This window comes from Triticum aestivum, chromosome 7B (assembly GCF_018294505.1).
Source record: "Triticum aestivum cultivar Chinese Spring chromosome 7B, IWGSC CS RefSeq v2.1, whole genome shotgun sequence".
Taxonomy (NCBI): Eukaryota; Viridiplantae; Streptophyta; class Magnoliopsida; order Poales; family Poaceae; genus Triticum; species Triticum aestivum.
Window position 1 is genome coordinate 735,101,668 of NC_057813.1, and position 21,164 is coordinate 735,122,831.

At 48.6% G+C, this 21,164-nt stretch overlaps 2 protein-coding genes across 2 annotated transcripts; both read left to right on the forward strand.

Moving 5' to 3' along the window:
* Positions 1-3,951: 3,951 nt before the first annotated feature.
* On the forward strand, positions 3,952-5,473 carry LOC123158669 (F-box protein At5g07610; the record flags this gene model as incomplete). The annotated part of the gene is made up of 1 exon (XM_044576573.1): positions 3,952-5,473. A coding segment is annotated over one exon (1,194 nt), but the record flags the coding sequence as incomplete, so codon positions are not given.
* Positions 5,474-8,676: 3,203 nt separating this feature from the next.
* LOC123161430 (desmethyl-deoxy-podophyllotoxin synthase) lies at positions 8,677-10,499 on the forward strand. The gene is made up of 2 exons (XM_044579263.1): positions 8,677-9,578; positions 9,684-10,499. The coding sequence occupies exons 1-2, from the start codon at positions 8,688-8,690 to the stop codon at positions 10,302-10,304; spliced, it is 1,512 nt and encodes a 503-aa protein (XP_044435198.1). The 5' UTR covers positions 8,677-8,687; the 3' UTR covers positions 10,305-10,499.
* Positions 10,500-21,164: the final 10,665 nt, after the last annotated feature.

A 21,164-nucleotide genomic window follows, 5' to 3' on the forward strand; every position in this document is an offset into this window, starting at 1 on the left:
GACGTCAGACGTGAGGCTTAGGCATGGATTGCAAGACAAAACTTCCACATGTTTCTTCGGCGATCAGAAGGAGGACAGAGTAGATCATCTGCTTTTGCAATGTGTATTTGCGAGATAGATGTGGTATCCCTGCTTCCTCAAAGGTGGCGTGGAACAGGCAATCATCCCCTCTCCTCAGGCTACAATTGTGGATTGGTGGATGACAGGACGCAAGAGTACCCCGAAGGCGGAAGGGAAAGGGTTTAATTCCTTGGTTATACTCATTTGTTGGACGATTTGGAAGCAGCGGAACACACGTGTGTTTAGAGGGAACAACATTCGGGATGTTTGGGCAACAGCAGATCTCATTTTTTTTAGGGAAAGTAGATCTCATATTTCAGGAGCTAAAGCGGTGGGTTCTAGCAGGAGGGACGGGAGTGTCACGATATTGCGAGTAGTAGAGTTTCTGTAGTGGAGTGGAGTTGGTTGTGATCACAGAGTTGTGGTACTCACCCCTCTTGTAACCTCTTGTAAATATCTTTCTATGTTATATAAATATAAGGTACACCATTCGCGTACTCTCGAAAAAAAGGAACATAAAGTTGGTGAACCTGCAGAGGAAATAATGAATGGACATTTCTTCTTGGAATGTTTTCTTCTATTGGATTAGAATGAAGATTTGCTTTCCTCTAAAAAAGAATAAAGATTTTTAATGTTGTAAATTTTGTCGGAAGGATTTTCTTTTGAGACAGACCATCGCCTGGAGATGTGATACAACTAGCCCATTTACAAGCACACTGACGCCTCATTCCCTAATGCCATCTCTAGCAGATCCCGCAAACCAGGCCGTCCGCTATAATAACCGCCGGTTTGCGGGTTGTATCCCCATATCCCCGGCCCGAATAGACCCTCCAAATCTGGCCGTCATGGAATTTCTTTGGTGGCATCCGAATCTGCGTGCCCATTTCCTCTATATCTAGGATTTCGCTCGGTTTTGGAGGATCCCCTTTTCTTTGGCGGGAGGGAATTTCAACCCCAACCCCTTTCCTCGCAATCGGCGCCATGGCTTCCCGAGCTTGATTCCGACCAAATGTCACTGGCTCTGTGCCGCCGCTCGTGAGCTGCCGCACGCCGCCGTGGTTGCCCTTTAGCTAGCTAGCTACTGCATCGCGATCGAGCGAGCTAGCTAGCTGTCGCCGCCGCCATGAGCTAGCTAGCTGCTATAGCTGCCACCGCGAGCTAGCTGTTGCTGCCTGCTCCTCGCTTCCATCCCCGTGGTCCTCACCTTGCTGCACGGCGGCGCTATCACTGGCAAGACACGTGCTCCTCCTCTGTCCGTGACGAGATCCTCACGGTGGGAGCGGTCGAGATGGATCCAATTGTTATTTAATGGACGTTTTCAAGGGGGGTTGTGCAATTTTACTGGGACAATAAAATATTTTACTAGATCTGTTCTGCCCGAACAAAATTCATACTATAAAAGTGCAAAACGTTTTGTGGTATCCTTTAAATCGATTTTTGCGGGACGAGGTAAACGGAATCTGCTAGAGGTGCTCTAAGGCGGGATGAAACCCTACCTCCTTGGTAGCCGTAGCACCACTCCCGCCACAGTTTAAGAACTTAGAAGCAAAGGGCTAAGAAGAATATTTGAACTTCAGAAATTTATTGGTGTATAACATTTCTCTCGACTCAAGTTTGTGCATAGATTTATGAGTACCTCACAGAACAAACAAGATCAGTCAAAACATAACCCCAAGGATCACACACTTCCTCAATGAAATGAAGATATCACTGAATGCATGAAATGTGGCCACCGTGAGGACCAGCAGAGCGAATCTGAAAGATGAGAGTAATTTTAGCCTCCAAGACAAATTACAATCATCTCTAAGCTTTCGGAAAAAAAATAGTTAGCTCGCTTCTGACTTCGGGAAGCTCCGGTGCTCATGGGAAAATCATTTTGTTTTTGATCTTGAATATTTTCTTAGATGGTTTATTTTTCTTGCATTGAAATGAATTTTTTTTCCTCAAGAAAAGAAACGGAATGAACGACGCATTTGGTTCCGCGCGGGTAACGTATTTGCTGTATGGTCTCCAGGAAGCGCCGCGTCGGAATATTCTTACGTAATACGCGGACTGTTTGGTTCCTTCGTCTGAGCCCGTCTTCTACCCCACGACCATTCGGGCGGTTTCAATTTTGTGAAACGTCGTATAGGAAAGCGTGCTAACAGAAACCACGGTGGCCGAAATAAACGCTAATTACGGTTTTACGAACTGCTAGAATCGAAATATGCGGCGAGTGCTAGGCGCCGGTGCGCCGACCCAAGTTTGGGCCGGTCACGCGCTAGCCGTCTGACTGACTACTGCATAGTCGGTAGATGGGGCTCGTTCCTCGGCCGTCTTTCTCGCACCGCACGTGAATCTGAGAAAGAAAAGAAGGGAGCCATGGTGGGCCCTTCCCCCTCCTCTGAATTGCGCACGCACGTCACATCCCATCGTCGTCGACTCGCCGCCGACGCTCGCCCCTCTCCGCTACTGCCCATCCCTCCCTCCTCGCCCACCTGCAGAATCCGTAGCGATGACGCCCTGGATCGCATCCAAAAACAACGGTGGCAGCAAAAACTAACGTTGGTTCTAGCAAATAAAAAAACGGTCGTAGCACAAATTGTCAAAATTGAACGTTGTTCCACCAATTCAAAATTTCCGGTGGTAGCAAAAAATAAAGCTCGTTCCAGCAAACCAAAACGCTAGTGGGAGCAAAAATTTCAAAAGATGGGCGTTGGTTCAAGCAGACTAAAAACACTCGTAGTAACAAGAAATGGTGCTGGTTTCAGCAAGAAAAGAAACGATTGTAGCAAAAATGTAAAATTAGGCGCTGGCAGTAGCAAACCAAAACAACAGTAGTAGCAAAATTGAAGGCTGATTCCAGCATTTGGTCCCCGCCGTTGTAGCACTTGGTTGGCCGTGGTCACCGCCCGTCGCCTGCCCATTGTAGCTCCTCCGTCCGCCGGTTGCAGCTCCCGTGTGGCCGGTTGCAGCTCTCCCGACGTGATTCTCCTCCGTCCGCCGCCGTCCCTATGATCCATCTCTAGTATCTGTGGGGATAGTGGGTCGTCGTTGGAGCGAGGATGGAAAGGACGGACGAGCTAAGCAACATAAAAGAAAAATATCCATCTCCGCTCGCCCCTCTCTCTCTCTCTGTATCCAGGCTCTAGCGAGCGCCATGGCTTCCCCGGCGAGCCCGGATACAGAGAGAGGGGGCTGTTGAGTAGAGGATAAGATGCGTGTGGTGGAGGACAGGGTAAGAAAGAGACGTGTGCATGTGGACCCTCATGGCCGCGTGACGCGTGCGTGGCCGAGCGACCGGCGGAGCGTTCGGCCGGCCTGCCGCAGTCCATGCTCCCGCGTACGTGGCTTGATTTAATTGAAAGAAAATAAGGCCCGGCCCCACCCCCTGAAAATCAGGGGGGGAGATGATTAGATTAGAAAAGAAAAAGAGAAAATGACAGCCGTAGGATGAAGTGGGAGCACGGATGGGAACATGGGAAGGGAGCAGGCAAGCCGGATCCGCCCTGCCGCATAGAAACGTTTCCCTTTCAGAAACGGTTGGAATGGGAGACACCTTTTTTTTCAGCGAACCAAACGCGTCGGAATATTTTTTAGGCAAAAAGATTGAAGATTTTTAGCGTTGTAAATGTTGTGGGCGGCATTTTCTTTTGAGATAGGCCGTTGCCTGAAGATGTGATAGTTAGCCCATTTTCTCGCGGATCCACGGGCCATTCGCTAAGGCGCCAGCGGCCACGCAGCCCTAGTTTCCATTCCTCGCTCGACGCCGCCGCCGCCGCCTCCCTCCGGCCGTCGCGCGCCATGTCTATCGTGGCGGGCAGCTCTCACCCCGGGAGGAAGGCCGCGCTTCGATTCGCGCCCGGTAAGCGGAGCAGCAACCACCATCAAACCCTACTCCTTGGCTGATCTCTCCTCCGTTTGCGTTTCCGCAGATCTTGCTATGATCTCCCCAGCCGGACGCCGGCCGAGAGGCTCACCGATGACGTCCTCGTGGAGATCCTCTCGCGCGTCCCCGCCAAGGAGCTGTGCCGCTGCAAGTGCGTCTGTAAGCACTGGCTCGGCCTCATCCACCACCCCGACCACCGCAAAAGTCTCCCCCAAACCCTGGCCGGCTTCTTCTACGGCAGCAGCACCACCGGCGAGCGGCTTCTTGAACCGCCCTTCCACTTCACCACCCTCTCAGGGGACCGCCGTCCTCCATTTGATACCTCCTTCACTTTCCTGCCCAACCACCGCCCGCCGCGCGTCGATCTGCTGGACTCCTGCAACGGCCTCCTCCTCTGCCGCCGCTACGACGTTTCCGATGGGGTTGTCGCATTCCGTTATGTCGTGTGCAATCCCGCCACCGAGAAGTGGGTTGTGTTGCCCAACTCCGGCAAGGCCACTGGCGAGGTGGCCACCACATGTCTGGGCTTCGACCCGGCCCTATCGTCGCATTCCCATGTGTTTGAGTTGGTACATGAGCACAATTATAGTCAGGACACTGATCTTTCCGGAGTGGCAGTGTATTCGTCTGAAACTGGAGAGTGGGTTTATAAGGAGGAGAGATGGATCGGAGAAGCTACCTGGCTCGCTAATCGGCACTCCTCGGCAAGTGTATTTCTTAATGGCCTTCTGTTTTTTTGTGCCTTTGACCTCGAGTTATTCGAGTATGTAGCTGCAGTCGACACAAAGGGAGAAACGTGGATGAAATTCAGTGTCCCTGGTGGTGAGGTTAATGATTTTGGTCTGGCTGATGGTTTTATTCAGCGGTCGCAGGGCCGCTTGCACTATGCCAGTTTTCAGAGGGATAAAAATGGTGTTGCCATCCGATTTGTAGTTTATGTTCTGGAGAACTATCAAGGCGAACCTTGGATATTGAAGCATAGCATTGAAACTTCAAACATATTTGGATGGAGAGATTTATACCTTGATGGGCATTTTGATTTTATTGCAATTCATCCGAAATGTGACTTGGTTTTCATCATTGCGGGGGGTATCACATTCATGTGCTATAATATGGATAATCGGCAAGTCAACGTGATATCCTATCTGCCAGGTGCCAAGCAGCTATTTTTGCCTTATGTGCCGTTGTTCACAGAGTCACAGTCATTGCACATTTGACATTAATACGAGATTGTTGGTGCCTTTATAAGAAAAGTCGATCTCTGACCGGAGTCAATTCTTCATGCTATGGAGTAGCCGGCTCTCATTTTCTCTGGCTGAATGCATGTTTTTTCGGTTTGGAGCAATGGTGGTTCAGTATGGAGGGAACTTGACTGATTTCTCTGTGGTCAGTTATCCAAATTTGTACTCAACTTTCTGTCATATGTACTGGTTTCTGGTTTGGTCAACTTCTACCTTCATGCATTTCTTAACTTCTTGTAGTGTTTGCGTTAAGGTACTATGGTCAATATGTAAAAGACATGGACAATGATTATCATGCAGCAAAACTTTTCTCGAAATCATCCTGAGGCTTAAACTTTTATCTTCTATTAGCAGCCATAGGAATTATAAGCATCTTATTCGCAGTGATTTACTATACGACCACTTGTGTGTGAAATTCTGCTGATGATGTAATGCTGCAAATCATTTTCTATTTCTTTGCTACCAATGGTTTGAAATAAAATCCTTGCTGCTACATGGATGAACACATGTCACTTCTTTGAATGCTAGTTACTTTTAGGACATCATCAAACGCGCTGTGCTTGGATCATAATTTTCATTATTTTGTAAGAGGTTTTCTTTTTAGATCACAAAAGTGCTCTTTTTTTGTGGGTATTTTTCAGTTAGGTATTAAAAGAGTTTGAAATAAGCACTGCCGTGCTCCTTTTATTCTACTCGTGCTTCTAGTTATACTACGCATGATCCCTGTAATGTTGCACCGACAGAGCTGTTTCTGAATTGGTTCATGGGCTCTGTGTGGAATCAGATTTCAGCTTTAAGTCTCCAAAACAAACCTAAACTATCCTCTTGTGTCCTGGGTGCCTGTCGTTAGCTCGCCTCTTGCTCCTGGTATCGGGGATGGCACCGGTGTTCGGGAACTAGATTGAGTTGTTTTCGGCGATTTTCAAGGGAGATCGATCATAAGAACAATTTCAGCATTGTTTAGTCAAGGGAAATTGGGTTTGTTTTTCCTGGAGGAAGGTCAATTAGGTGACATCAGCCAGGTCAGCATGCATTATTGTGTCTGTGTTGCCTATTAACCCCAGTGAAGCCTCAAGAGGGGTAGAGCTTAACGCACATACCCTAGTGACAAAAACATTTGTGTCATTGTCGCCACCATTGCATTTGTCATGGTCACCAAGGCATGCATACTCTGGAAATCACAAAATGACCTTCAAAATCACAAAATTTGTCGCGGCTCCTGTTAGCCCTTCAAAAAATATCGGCAAACTCATATTGGGGCAACGTTAAGCACGACACGCCATGCTTAATAGGTTTATCGGAACTTAGAAAGAAAGGGCTATACAAAAATCTAAGAGTAACTGTGATTGGCGACGACGTTCAGATTCCAAGTGCACTGCATTTGCTACCTGAATTTCTGCAAAGCTTCCAAAATTCCCATTCTTTAACAGATGCTGAATCCATCGTCAGTAAAACAGTGAAAAATGTGTGCCACATCAGCGAGCCACAATTTGGCCAAAATTGTTAGCCGCAACTGGAGCAAGATTCTGTACGAAACTACAAATGATGTCTTAGGCATATATACAGGGCACAGTGGTAAAAATCTGCTCCTCACAAAAGTAAAAATCCATAGTGATTAACCTTGAAAAGTTAACCCTGACTGACATTTCTCATATAACTGAATTTAAACATGTTCAACAAGGGTGTGGCAGATCGATCATGCCAAAAATGCGATGACGATTTGGATCTCCCTTGCATCTCATGATGGCCATTTTCATACTCCCATCCCATGATTGTACCCATCTGATGATGGCCATTTTCATACTCCCATCCCATGATTATACTCATCTGATGATGGCCATTTTCATACTGGCTATGGCCTGCTCTGTTGCACACTGACAAAATGAAGCAGCAAATCATCCACAAATTTGGGATTTCGATCCTGCCTGCGCTGCGCACCGGTCTGGAATCTACCTGTCATAGATTGACAAGGAAACTGAGAAATGTTAATCATTATTTTAACAAGGCACAAATTATTGGAGAGTAGCACCCGCATATCACTAGCTTCACCAGATGCGAAGGATATATATGCTTGAATTATACCTGAATACTGCTTTGTCAGCTAACTTCGGACAACCAACCAGGTAGACAGTTTTGCATGGGAAGTGTCAAGCCTAAGATGGTTGAGGAATAGCTTACATGATTTTTGCATAATCAGCAAATAAGTTGGTAGAAGCTACTCCCTCTGTTCACTTTTATAAGACCTAGAAGACATTTCAGACAATGTGCAAAACAGCCTATTTTGAGTTGTCTGAAATGACTTACAAAAGTGAACAGAAGGAGTAATAAAGGTTACTAATAGATAAAAGTTGATAACTGCAGCTTAAGGTTCTTGGAGCCCATCAAACGTATACACAGTGGGTCAAGGCTCAAACATTCTGAACGCACAACCACAGTTTACATACTTATCGTGTGTGCCGATTCCTTCATCTTCCGAGCCAATGGATGCTCAAGTGTATAAATGGGTCTGCCAATTTATCCTGCCATCAAAACAGAGCACGATGATAGGTACGTTTACATCTAGATTCTAGGAATGGGAATTGAAACTATCTCTTACTTGCAGAGCAATGACTCATTGGAGTGTAAGCACTCTGCCAATGAACACTACCGTTTTCATCGAGTTGTTTCTAAAACAAGTGCGTGCAAACCGGATTTATTCTGATATGTCTTGATGGCTTGGGGGCATATCTCCTGAAACCTGCTGACACTCTCTTGGGGGATGGAAGCCTCCAAAACAGCGGCTGTGTTGCAGATACAGATCAGGTCCATTGTCACAAAGAAGAGTTCATCCCCTGAAAACGAGAGCATTTTCAGGGTAAAGAAGGTAAACAGGCATCAAGAACTTTCTTGACATTATTTATTTCCAGTAGAGTCAGGTGCAGCGTCGAGTTCCAAAATTTGTGACAGTAATGCACCTATTAAAGAAGAGAGATGCATGATCCGGTGAGAGAACTGAACACTAGGTGACCAGTAAAAGGGCAGTAATTTTAATTTTGACTGAGAAATAACATACGAATGCCAAGTTTCGGCAGGTCCGCACCATGTCATGTCCACATGATGGTTAGTTGGGTGCAGTACGGCTTATTTATATGTGCTTCTGCGTAGTAGGAGTACTGGTAGTAGTTCAGTTCAGTTCTGCACATGTAAGCACTGCTGGTCTACTGTATAGATTACTAGCTATTCATGCTATTTAATTCTGCACCTGCAGCACACCTGTATATAAAATGTAGGAAGGGCATCAAGTGAGTAATATAATCTGACTGACATCACACTAGTTTGACCATAATTTTTCTCAGCCCCAAGAAATATAAGTAAAGAAATACCATAAGGAAGCAACCAAGAAATTATCACAGAAATAAACAAAGAAGCAGCAGCATTGGATCCTTCATAAATCCTCCTTTCACAGCAATCACCGATTCTCAGGTCTACTATTTGCTAGCTCTTCTTCTTCTTCTTCCTTATGGTATACATACCCAATCATGGAGAATGATGCATACTACTATTTGCTAGCTCTTCTTCCTCTTCTCTACCTGATTCGGCTCTACAGAGCTTCCTTTGGCCCTCGCAGCCACGGTCTGCGGCTCCCTCCAGGCCCATGGCAGCTTCCCGTCATCGGCAGCCTCCACCATCTCTTTGGCGCCCTCCCGCACCGTGCCTTGCGAGACCTATCTCGGCGCCATGGCCCTCTGATGCTCCTCAAGTTCGGCGAGAATCCAGTGATCATTGCCTCCTCCGCGGAGGCTGCCAAGGAGATCATGAAGGTGCATGACAGCAACTTCTGCACAAGGCCAATGAGCTCATCCGTCAAGGTCATCAATGAGCTAGGCCGGGGGATCGCGTTTGCTCCCTATGGCGACCATTGGCGGCAGATGCGCAAGATTTGCTACCTCGAGCTTCTGAGCGCCAAGCGCATCAGTTCATTCCAGCCCATCCGTGAGGAGGAGGCTACCCGATTAATCAGGTCCATCTCATCTGCATCCCAGTCAGAACAGGTGGTGAACCTGAGCAAGATGCTGGCGATGTACGTGACGGACACGACGGTGCACGCTATCATGGGTGGGCGGTTCAAGGAGCACGACACCTTGCTCCGCTTCGTTGACGAGGCGGTGCGGTTGGTAGGCGGTTTCAGCTTACCTGATTTGTTCCCATCTTCGAGGCTGGCACTCGCTCTGAGCAGCACGCTGCGCAAGGCCGCGGTGTTTCCGGACTCTTTGATGGCGTTCATGGACCGCGTCATAGGAGAGCATCTGGAGAGGAAGTCCTCCGATGAACCGCACCAGGAAGATTTGATGGATGTTCTCTTGAGGATTCAAGGAGAAGACAACCTTCAGTTTCCCCTCACGATGAGCAACATCAATGCAGTGACTTTCGTAAGTTGTTCTATTCTTCCTGCAGCTGCTGCTAGTACCAGCTTCTCAAATGAAAGAAAGCAGAGTGCTATTTTTCCATGGTTTTACTAACAGGAAAAAGAACAGGATCTCTTTGCAGGTGGGAGCGAGACAGCAACAACGACGCTGCAGTGGGCAATGGCCGAGCTGATGCGAAACCCGAGCGTGATGTCCAGGGCGCAAGCTGAGGTCAGGGCAGCCTTCATGGGACAAATGAAGGTATTTGAGGAGGGTCTCGGTGAGCTGAGTTACTTGCAGTGTGTCATCAAGGAGACCCTACGGTTGCACACTCCTGGGCCATTACTGATGCCAAGGGAGTGCCAAGAAAACTGCAAGATACTCGGCTATGACGTGCCCAAGGGGACTACGGTGCTGGTGAATGCTTGGGCTATCTCCAGGGACCCGGAATGCTGGGACGAACCGGAAGCATTCGTGCCGGAGAGATTTATGAGCAGTGTGAGAGATTACAAAGGCAACAACTTCGAGTTCATTCCGTTCGGCGCCGGTCGACGAATCTGCCCCGGGATGCTGTTTGGGATTGCGAATATTGAGCTAGCTCTCGCAAGCCTTCTGTTTTATTTTGACTGGAGTCTTCCCGATGGCATTCTTCCGAGCGAACTGGACATGACAGAAGCCTTCGGAGTAACGGCGCGAAAGAAGGTGGATCTGCTGCTGCGTCCAACTGCACATGTACAGCTTCCCCGCTGACTCATGGTCTTCTCCATTTGTTGGGTTCTTTGCTTTCTTTTTTGTTGCAGTAGCCGTGTGGTGATGTTGAGGAAGCAAAAAGTAAGAGGATCCATGCTCATGTTTATTTCTAATCAAAGTGTATATCCAAAACCAGATTTGGGCTCCATCCTATATGGAAGAAGCCGGCCCACAATAATTAATGTGCTTTAATTATATAAGCAGAAGCCAAATGTGCGAATACTCTGTTTTGCTTTTGAATTGTTACAGAGTTTCGTCTTAAAGAAAAGCATGTTTAATAAACCCTATCACAGAGGTAGCCTGATGTTGATGTTGGTATTGAAACTGAGATGCCATTAAGATATCCAACTGAAGTTGCGCACCCAGTTTGTAGGGAAGCAAAAATCCCTCTGAAGCATATAGATTAGGTGGACCGTTTTTCTGCAAGAAATGGTGACAAAGCACTTGGCTCTGATGTTCTTGAGTATTGTTGGAGAAGTGCAAAACAGCCCAGAAATACAGACAAGAAAGTGATACCGGAGGCCATGGCCACACAGAAAAGTTGAGTTCAGAGAAGACAGCTACCTTATCGAGTCTGTGTCACAATCCAGTGAACTAAACATCTAGAGTAATTGAATGTCAGAAGCAGCACCGAGGGATGAACTAATGATGAAACTGTTTCCACTTCAAATATCCCTGAAGGGCTTTCCTTTTCATTTATGTTTCAAGCAGATAGGCTTAAAGCTGACAAGATCATAGAAATCCATCGTGCCAGCCTCTCAAATTCGATTCAAGTTGTTATCAAACACATCCATGTGATGTGAGCTACATCTGCTTTGCAAGGAAGTGCATCCATATTTGGGTCTGATGGGCATAGTTAAGCATTACGAATCAGAAACTACTACTAACATTTACGCATCTCTCTTGCGAAAAACGAGTAAAAGGCGATTTCATCAAATTTTAAGGATTTCAATCTCAAAACAATACATTTTCTCTCTTTTTTTTAAAGAACTTTGAAGCCATTCATTCCCCTTGTAATCTAGCAGTACGGGAGTAAACATTTTCAAAGTGCAGTTCGTCTTACCACACCACAGCGACCCGCACCCCCTCCCGCTCTGGCGCCGCACGCCCACCTCGGTCCGATCCACCGCGTCGCTGATGCCCTCCTCCACTCCGCCTCATTCCTCCTCCTCCACGCGTCGCCGGCGGGGCGAGTTCGCCGACGGGCGCGCACGTAGGCACAGGCCGGCCTCGGACGAGGCGCTCATTCCCTCCGCCGCTTCGGGGCGGCAACCCGATGGGAGAATCGGCGGAGAAGCTCATCGCAATACCAGGTCACAATCTAGTTAGTGTTTTCAAGCTAAAAGAATATAAAGACGGTACCTGTAAGGTATGAAAGTCGCAAACGTGTTTATCTTACCAGCACTGATGAACCTGCCTACTCAGTTACACTAGAAGAACACCCGTGCGTTGCAACGGGGCCACATTAACTTTCAATTCCTCAATTCCTCACACACACTCTCATATATATCAAGTGACATTGGCGACCTTTTTTATCATCAATTCCTCACACACACTCTCTGCCTCCCTCTTCCTCACTCTCTCCCCCTCTCCCTCTCTCTCTCTCTAACACACACATATCCATCTTATTGGCTACGGGACCATAATCCATCTATTTCACACACACAAGCTAGTACATAACAATATGGATTATGTGTATTATATTTGCCACCACAACCGAGGGAATTAATTTCATGTAAATCGGCCAGCCACAGCTCCAAGAATACGCGGAGGAGGTGGCCCGGGTCGGCGTCGGCGCCGTCCGTCACGGGCCACGGGCCCGCTTCCAAGCGCGTCTGCGCGTCGGCCACCCACGCCGTGTCCTTCAAGTGCCACTTCCACCGCACCAACTCACAGGGTCACGGCCATGGCCAGGGCCAGGGAAGCCGCCCTTCTTTGCCCCCTTCACCGGCCGCGGCCAACGTGGTGCCGCGGCACCCGGCCTCGCCGTCCTCGTCCTCCAGCACCGTCGCGACCCAGTGACGCAGCCCAAGCATCGGCCTCGAGAATCAAGAACGCTCGACAACGTAGAGGGAAGGAAAGATCATATACATGTCATAAGAAAGGGAGTTTGTTTACTGCTCCCTCGATGTATTGTTTCCTTTGTTTGGAGATTGATTACCATCCGTGAGTTAAGGTAAGGTTTACGTGATTGAGCGATTTTTTGAAAATCAATTATTTGTTTTCTAATTAATGTAACTGAGTGATTTAAGGTAAGGTTAATTAATTTAGATTTGATCTTTAGAGATTGTTCGTGATTGATTCTACATTACTAAATAACTTGCGCCAATATGAAAAGTTCTGATCTGTTTAGATTTCTTTTGTTGTGTGAGAGGGTGACGCGAAAATAAACCGATGAAGTGAGGGGAGGGAACGAAAAAAATCTACGAAAAAAAACCAGCGAAGGTGGGAGGAGGTACCAAAAAAAACCATGGAAGGTGGGAGGAGACTACCAACTGTTTCCTTAGGAGTAGAAATTATTAGAGATTAGAGATTATTTGTTTCCTGAAAATCTATTATTTGTTTCCTAAAGCAAATTGCATTAATGAGAGAGATTTCGTAGATTTGGTTAAGGTAGGAAAGAATCTATTATTTGTTTGCTAAAGCAAATTGCATTAATGGGAGGGATCCGTTGATTTGGCTAAGGTAGGAAAGAATCTATTATTTGTTTGCTAAAGCAAATTGCATTAATAGAAAAGATCCGTTGATTTGGCTAAGGTAGGAAAGAATCCATTATTTGTTTTCTAAAGAAAATTGCATTAATGAGAGAGATTTGTTGATTTGGCTAAGGTAGGCGGTTTTTGCGGTTCGTGGCGGCTTAGTGTGAGGTGGGACGAGGTACCAAAAAAACATGGGAGGTGGGACGAAAAAAACCTGGGAGGTGGGAGTTGTCCCTGGTTAACCTACGAAATTTCGTAGATTTTTTTAGGACGAAAAAAAACCATGGAAGGTGGGACTAAAAAAACCTGGAAGCGAGACTACCAACTGCTCCCTTAGGAATAGAGATTTTTCTTATGTGTAGGAAGAAAAATAGAGCAATGTTGGATACACCATTGATAGGTAATTGAATTGCAGGTAGAAAGTATACCAATAATTTTACATATACATTTTGACCGAAGAAAATTATGCTTCCAAAAGGGTGGAAATTTGTTTCCAACAACAATCACTTGTACTTCCAATGTGAACAAAATCTGAATCACGTGTGGCTACTACACATATGGTATCCTTCAACCCGGCCAAATGCAAGACCGCTGGAGCACAGCCGACGTAGCACGCATGAGAGCATCGCTACCACGCAGCCACATTGAAAAGGGACCTCATGAGTCTATAGCATGCAACCCCAATTACAGGCTTCAACGAGCAGAGCACGACCATACCACTTCAAGCAGCAATACAAAATGTCTGACGAGGAGTAGCAGAGGAAACGAAGGTCTGCACACCGGCGAAATTACAGTGCCACACCGGCCAGATTGGGGATGCAGCGCGACGAACGGATCACAAGGAGCGTTGTGGGGGCATGAAGCACACATGCACATGCTTAGCCATCAAGGCGACATGGTGTGTGCGTTCTTGCCGGAGGACTTGCTGGTCGAACGTAGATGCGGTGGTGCGATAAGAGCGAGGTTGAAGCGAGGAGGATCCAGATGGCAGGTGTGGCAGAGAGGGTGGCGAGGTAGTTGATTAGGGTTTGATGGTGGATGTGAGGATGATTCGGAGGGGTTATATAGTACAGCCAGGTCTTGTTGGATGCATGGCTCCAAAACGATTGGTGAGATGCTAGTCTGACGAAAGCCATGTATTAGATGTCTCACAGGAATAGTTTTCCTTTATATTTATAGCCTTACCATACCTGGATTGATTTATTGCCATATAATTACCATATTCGAAATTTCCTGAGTTATGACCTTACCATACCTGGATGGAATTATTACTATAATAATCATATTTGAGATTTCTGAGTTTATAGCCTTACCATACGTGGATTAATTGTGATTGATTACCATAAATACATTGGGTGTTGCCGGTTAGACGAGAAAAGAGGAAAACCGGTGAGAGGGTGGTGGTGGGAGGTGGGACGAAGAAAAACCAGACAAAAAAAAGCCAGACGAAAATAAATCGTGGAGACTATTCACCAACTCAGATTTCCTTCTCTTTCGCTGAACTCGGGAAATCCTTCCTGCATGTGACGCACGGCCTTAACCGCCCTGCAATCTCCACGATTATCTTCCCTACATACACGTGATTGTTTCCTTCTCATTTGTTAACAGATTGGCTAGCACCATTATATATCGGGAGCAAGAAAATCGTCGAGATATCGCTCCATTTTATTGAATTGATTGTGTCTGGTTACCTTAAGTTAATTGATTGCGTTTGGAAAGAATTGATTGTCATGCATGATTGCGTTTGGAAAGAATTGATTGTCATGCATGAATCGGGGACGTAAGGGGGGAAACGGAACCTGACTGCGTGCGGTGAATGGGGTGGGGTAGGGGTGGGGATGGTGTGATGAAAAAAACCGGTTGAAAAAAAACCATGGTAGGTGGGACGAAAAAAAACCATGGTAGGTGGGACGAAAAAAACCTGGAAGCGAGACTACCAACTGCTCCATTAGGAGTAGAGATGATGCCCTTGCGCAAAAAAGAATGGAGTGGTGCTAGGGATGGTGAATAGATAAAACCTGGCATTTGGTAAGGACCCATTGACTGCAAATGGGCCTACAAAACTAAAAAGCATAGATAGGTACAACACACCCGCTCATCATAGTTAGGATGCATGCAGTTAACACCAAAACACATACAAACACACCGGCACCTACCAAAGCCATATAAGACCAGGGCTAGTCTAGCTGAGAAAAAAAAAACAAAGCGATCAGACCCGCGGTCGGAAAACTATAATAATTGTCATATCCGCACCAACCATCTCAAGACACCACACAAATAACAAGGTTCTTCAACACCAACACTTTTAAGAAGGGGGCGATACTCAAACACAGCCGTCACCAGATCCAACCACCAAGACCAACAACCACATGTGATGTGCGACCACCGCCACTTCACAACCATCTCTCCGCATCAATCCTTTGTCCATAGTCTACATCTCTCCGCCAAAGTCAATCATCGGATCTAGAAAGATGAACTATCCTGAAGACCTGTCAGCGACCAACCCCGTCGTGGAGCCGCAGGAGGTCGCTGCAACACAGTCTACATCCACTACCATCCGGCTGACCAGATCTAGACCCGTCCAAATCTGAATCAGGGCAACCACGTCTGGGCCGCTATGGACACCACCAAAGTAGCGCCTGCCCGGCATTAGATCCGACCGTCACGCCATGTGCCTGGCCACCGGTAGTCGCTCCCACCAAAGCTACCAACTATGCGCTACATCGGACCGAGGAGCACCCACTACTGCAGTCGGCAAAGAATGCACCCACGAGCAAGGTGACACCACTGCAGACGGCGCACGCCGCACCAACCAATTGGCTGATGGCCGCTGCCACCGGCCGATCTGAAGGCAGCAACCTAGATCTTAAGCACGTCGGGCCACGTCATAGCCAGTGGCAGAGCCAGGGGGATGAGCAGGAGCAGGAGCCGGCGCTGGGAATTTCTTCCGTGATTAGCCTTTGCATGGGTTAGGGTTGCGCTGCCGCCGTCATGCGCCCCTGTGGCCTGCGCGCCTCTGCTCTTCCTGCAAGATTGGATTGCGACGGCTATGCAGGGTGCTTGTCTGCTTCATTCATATCGATTCTTTAGGCTGTAAATGAACTAGCCAAGGTCAACATATCATATTGTCTACTAATCTCTATTCTCATCTTGTATCATGTCAATTTGATGCATTAGATTTTAAATATTTTGATTTTGTGATTTTATATTGGCCAACTTCGTCTACTTGGCATGTATGTGGCATTATTGACCAATGTTAACTATAGCTTCCCACACTCCAGCTGCGAGAGAAAAAAATGTGTGTCTAGTGTGTTGACATAGCTTAGATATAAAACTATTGGAAAATTGTGAAGCACAAATTTTCTTTTGCCTTCGTTGACGTCTCGGCCCCCCTATGCCTAAATCCTGGCTCCGTCCCTGCTCATAGCACACCGCCCCGACCTTCTCACCATGAGGGCCCGAATCTGGGTAATCCCCTTGTGTGAGCTCCCTTCTGGTAATTCTGGCCACGTTTGCCACTCTACCGAGGGTACTGGGGGTTTCCCATACCGTCAGTGTGTGATGCTCCGCCATTGCCGCGTGTCATCTACCGAGGCCCCATATCAAGCCATCAGCGCCACGGAATCACGCGCCCATGGGAGAAGACGGCTACTAGTAGAGGCCCCGCTGCCGCATCAACCACACGAGCTTTGCTGGCGGCGGCGGGAGGGAAGGAGGAAAGAGGAGAGGTGGTTGGGCTATAGATTATGGGAGTGCCGCCCGTACCACTCACGGTCACACGGAGCAATGTTGGGGGGCAGTTTTTCTCTTTTCAAGATTTTTTGGTCTTGCACAATTATATCGGGTTTTTAACCTATTCCATGGGCCACAATAAATTTCTTTTTATTGCATGTTTGTATCTTTTCACTAGAAAGACAGTACCAAGAGCTCTTATCAACAGAGTTGTTTGGCACCTCGACGTTAGCAACCCCATTTTCCTGAATTTTACCAAATATGAAGGGTGATAACTAACATTTTGTGATGCTTTCAATAATTTTTTTTTTGCCAAAGAGATCCATTCCAATTGAATGGCATAATCTCATTCTTTTTTATGCGAGCTCATTCTTTTTTTCGAGGAAAACTTCTGATTTATTCATCAACTTTCAAGGTAGTACTGTACAAAGAACACCAGAAGTACAAAATACATTCAGGTCTGTAGACCACCTAGTGAGCCAAAGGCACGCCGCCACCATCACCCGTCCCTCATCGGAGTCGGGCAAACCTTATTGTAGTAGATAGCTAGTCGGGAAGTCGTCGTGCTAAGGCCACATAGAACCAGTGCACCAGGACAGCAACCGCCGTTGATGAAGAGATGCGTAGATCAGAAGGATCCAACCTGTAGACACATGAACACGGACAAATGAAGATCGGATTCACGTGGATCCATTGAAGACAAACGCCGACTGAATTCCGTGAGATCCATCGGAGACAATCCTCCACACATCCTCCGACGATGCTAGAAACACTACTGAAACGGGGGCTAGGCGGGGAGAACCTTATTTCGCCTTCAAAGAGTTGTCCTGTTGCCATCTCGCCTCTCTAAGCAAGGCACAAATCCTAACAAAATTTAAAGAACCAAAATGAATCCCTCTCGTCGGCAAGAACCGGGATCCACCGCGCTTCCATGGCCTTAAGACTATAGAAGACGAGATAGACCGGCGACGGCTCCGACAGGAGGCACGAAGAAAGCATAGCGCTTAGGTGCCCTCGCCTACCAGGCCGAAGGGTACGCTGTTTGATTTGATCCTCGAAGTTCATGCTTCCTTTTTCTCCAAATATAAAGCTAACATGGGTTGGTGAAGAGCAACTCGAATGGGGCGACCCATTTCGTCCACTGGCGTCCGTATGGGTCGGCGCAGACACAAAAATCGGCCCAACGCGCCGACCCAAACGGACGCGCGTCCGCTTGGCGTCCGCCTGCCGACCCATTCCGGGGCCTTTTGAGCCGGATTTGCGTCGGCGCGGACACGAGACGGACGCGCGCGCGCCTACTCCTCTCCCCGGACCCGCTGGTCGGTGGCGGCCTCCACCATTTTCTCTCCATTCCACCCAAAAATCCCACCCGCCCGCGCGCGCTCCCGCCCCACCCCCGCCATGAACGATGACCTCGAGGCCGCTGCCAGCCTCGCCTCCCTCGCCTCATCCGGCAAAGGCAAGCCTCGCGCCCCCCCGCAAGACCACCGCGCCCAAGCCGAAGAAGGTGCTGTCTCCCAAACAACGGGCAAAGGAGTCGACCAAGAGCAAGGACCGGAGGCACGCGGCGGACGCGAGGAATGAAGCTATCGCGGCGGCCGTCGTCGCCGCCGCCGCGCAGCAGGAGGTCACCAACGCCCGCGTCGCGGCGGCAACAAGGGAGGCGCTCTACATGATGGGGTTAAACCCTAGCCAGCACAGCCTCGTCTACACCGCCATGGCCGCCGCGGCCAGCACCGGCTCATCTGCCTTCCCTTGGACGGTGCTGCCCGACTCGCGCTGTGCGTCGGCTTGCACCCCGGTGCCCGGCTTCCACGTCTACCCGCAGGCCTCCCGCCTCTCCGCGGAGTGCTTGCCCGACGTGAGTGTGGTCGCGCCTTCCACGCCCTCGCCCGCGCCCATCGACCTCAACGCCACACCGGTGGCCAGTGGCTCGTCAGCCAAGGTGCGAGGAAACGCGCGCGACAGACGCCAGCCGACCATCTGCCGGACGCACACAACATGTTCGACGGAATGCCGGCCGCCGGCGACGACGACTACATGCAGAACATGATCTTCGAGGGTGGTGCACAGGCTGCTGGCTTCGATCCCGATGAGACACAAAGCCAGGACAGCCAGGGGTGTTCACGCCGTCCGCTGGCTATAATGAAGATCAGGCGGCCTTCATGCGCGATCAGGTCGGCCTGGACCTGGACGGCTTCCCTCTCGACCAAGAGTTTCCGGAGGACTACGGGCTAGAGGAAGAGGACGAGTGCGACATCGAAGGGGAGCCTTTGTTCGAGGACGAGCTCTCCAACCAAGCCACCGGGCCGAAGCCGAAGCACAAGAGCAAGCGGACCAAGGCATACACGGCAGCCGAGGACAAGCTTCTTTGCGAGTGTTGGAGAGACATTGGGCAAGACCCCAGACGGGCGCCGAACAAAAGCATTCACCTTTTTGGATTCGTGTCCACCGTGAGTTCCATGAGCGCAAGAATTTCCACCGTACCAAATAGTAAGTGCGTGTGGGTGGGTGTCCATTTCAAAGCGATGGAGGGTCATCCAACAAGAGTGCAACAAGTTTTGTGCCACTTTTGAGAGCGTCAAGACCCGCCCCGTGAGCGGCATCGGCATGCAAGACATGGTATGCTAGCAAGACGCCCTCTTTTTGTGTCATCAAGTTTATGCTTGCGTGTTCGTGTGCATTCCATTTTGCCAATCTTGCATGAAATACATTTGTAGGCATTTCAAGCTTTGGATGCATTCAAGGTCCAACAGAATGACAAGTGCTTCAACCTCTCCCATTGCTTTAGGGTGATCAAAGACGAGGAGAAGTTCAAGGCGCAATATGCCGCTCTCAAGTCATGTGGTGGGAAGCAAGCCGTGGAGGAGGTTGGGGACGGCGAGAAGGCTCGGCCGTGGGGGAAGACCAACTCCAAGAAGGAGGACAAGCGGGATGCGGCATCGATCGCCTTGATCGCAACCGTGGAGGACATGATCACCAAGAATGACTCAAGGGAGGAGAAGCGCCAGCAAGAAAGGGAAGAGCAAATGAATGCCTTCATGGAGATCCAAAGGAGGAGGCTTGACATTGAGGCGGAGAAGCAAGCACGGATGCTTGAGATGGAGGCGGAGAAGCAAGCCAAGATGCTAGAGATCGAGGCCGCCAACGCCGAGACCAAGGCGAAAGAAGTGGCTCTCATGAGCATGATGACCGGGGTGGAGATCATGAAGGTGGATCTCAACACCGTGTCGCCAAGGAAGAGGCTGTGGTTCGAGAAGATGCAGGCCGACATGCTCAAGTTCCACGACGAGTGATCTATGGCGGCGAGCGCCATCTTTTTTGTATACCGGCAGGTGTGCTAGCATGACCACGGGGCCGCGATGGCGTGGTCGAACTCAAGTCCCACTCTTTTTTGTGTGCTGGCATGTGTGCCGGCCGGTTGGCGAGCATGAACTGTGGTGTTATTTTTTGAAGTCGGCATTGTATGCCGGTGCTGGCATGGTGCCGGCATGAGACATGGCCGCTGGCATGATCGGCCACGGGCCTTTTATTTAAATGTTGATTGCAGGCATGAAATGGGTCGGCGCATTGGGCGCACTGCCCACCTAAATCTAAAACAGGTCGAACACCGGACGGGGCTGATCCAAACGAATAAAAAGCGGACAAATTCGCCGTACCGGCTAGTTGGAGTTGCTCTAATTATTTAATATATGCAGATTAGTTAATTATACAGGCGTTGCAGGACGCGCAACACGTGTGGACATGATCATTAAACCGAATTGTCAGCTAGCAAAGCAGATCGATCGATATCGGGTGATCACAAACTACCGTGCTATGTGTGAGTGTGTGATGTCGGATCCAACTTCTCACGGTACCATGCACTGCATGCATACTTGCATGTGGCCAGATGGACCCACTATTGATCACAAGGACACCTCACAATCAATGTACAGTTTCTCTTGTTTGTTTATATATAAGCATACAACTAAGCTGATAATTGACAACGCGGTTGCATGTTTTGCATGTCAGATGTTGGTACGCACTCGTGGTAAGCATTCTAAACTTGATGTAAAAAAAAAGATGTTAAGTAGGTACGTGTAGAATCATCGATGGGTCAGTCCATGCATGCATTGCAGTACACCATATACCACTATTAGGGGTCAATCGACCGAAAACTCATTATGGATCAGTCTATTCGTTTTTGGCCGTCGGATGCAAAACTAAAAGGCATATGGCCTTCTTCGACATTCTGCCTTTTGTTTCTTCTTCCGAAAACCGTCTCACGTATCATTAGGCGAACCATCAGCTTTTTGTTTCTTCTTCCGAAAATCAGTTTAGCAACGCTCCCGTCCTCCTATCGACCTCCCCACACCGTCGAGCTTGCCACTCTCCCTGACCATCCCTCTAAAGCACGAACCACCTGAATTCCACGGTTAACCTGCACCCC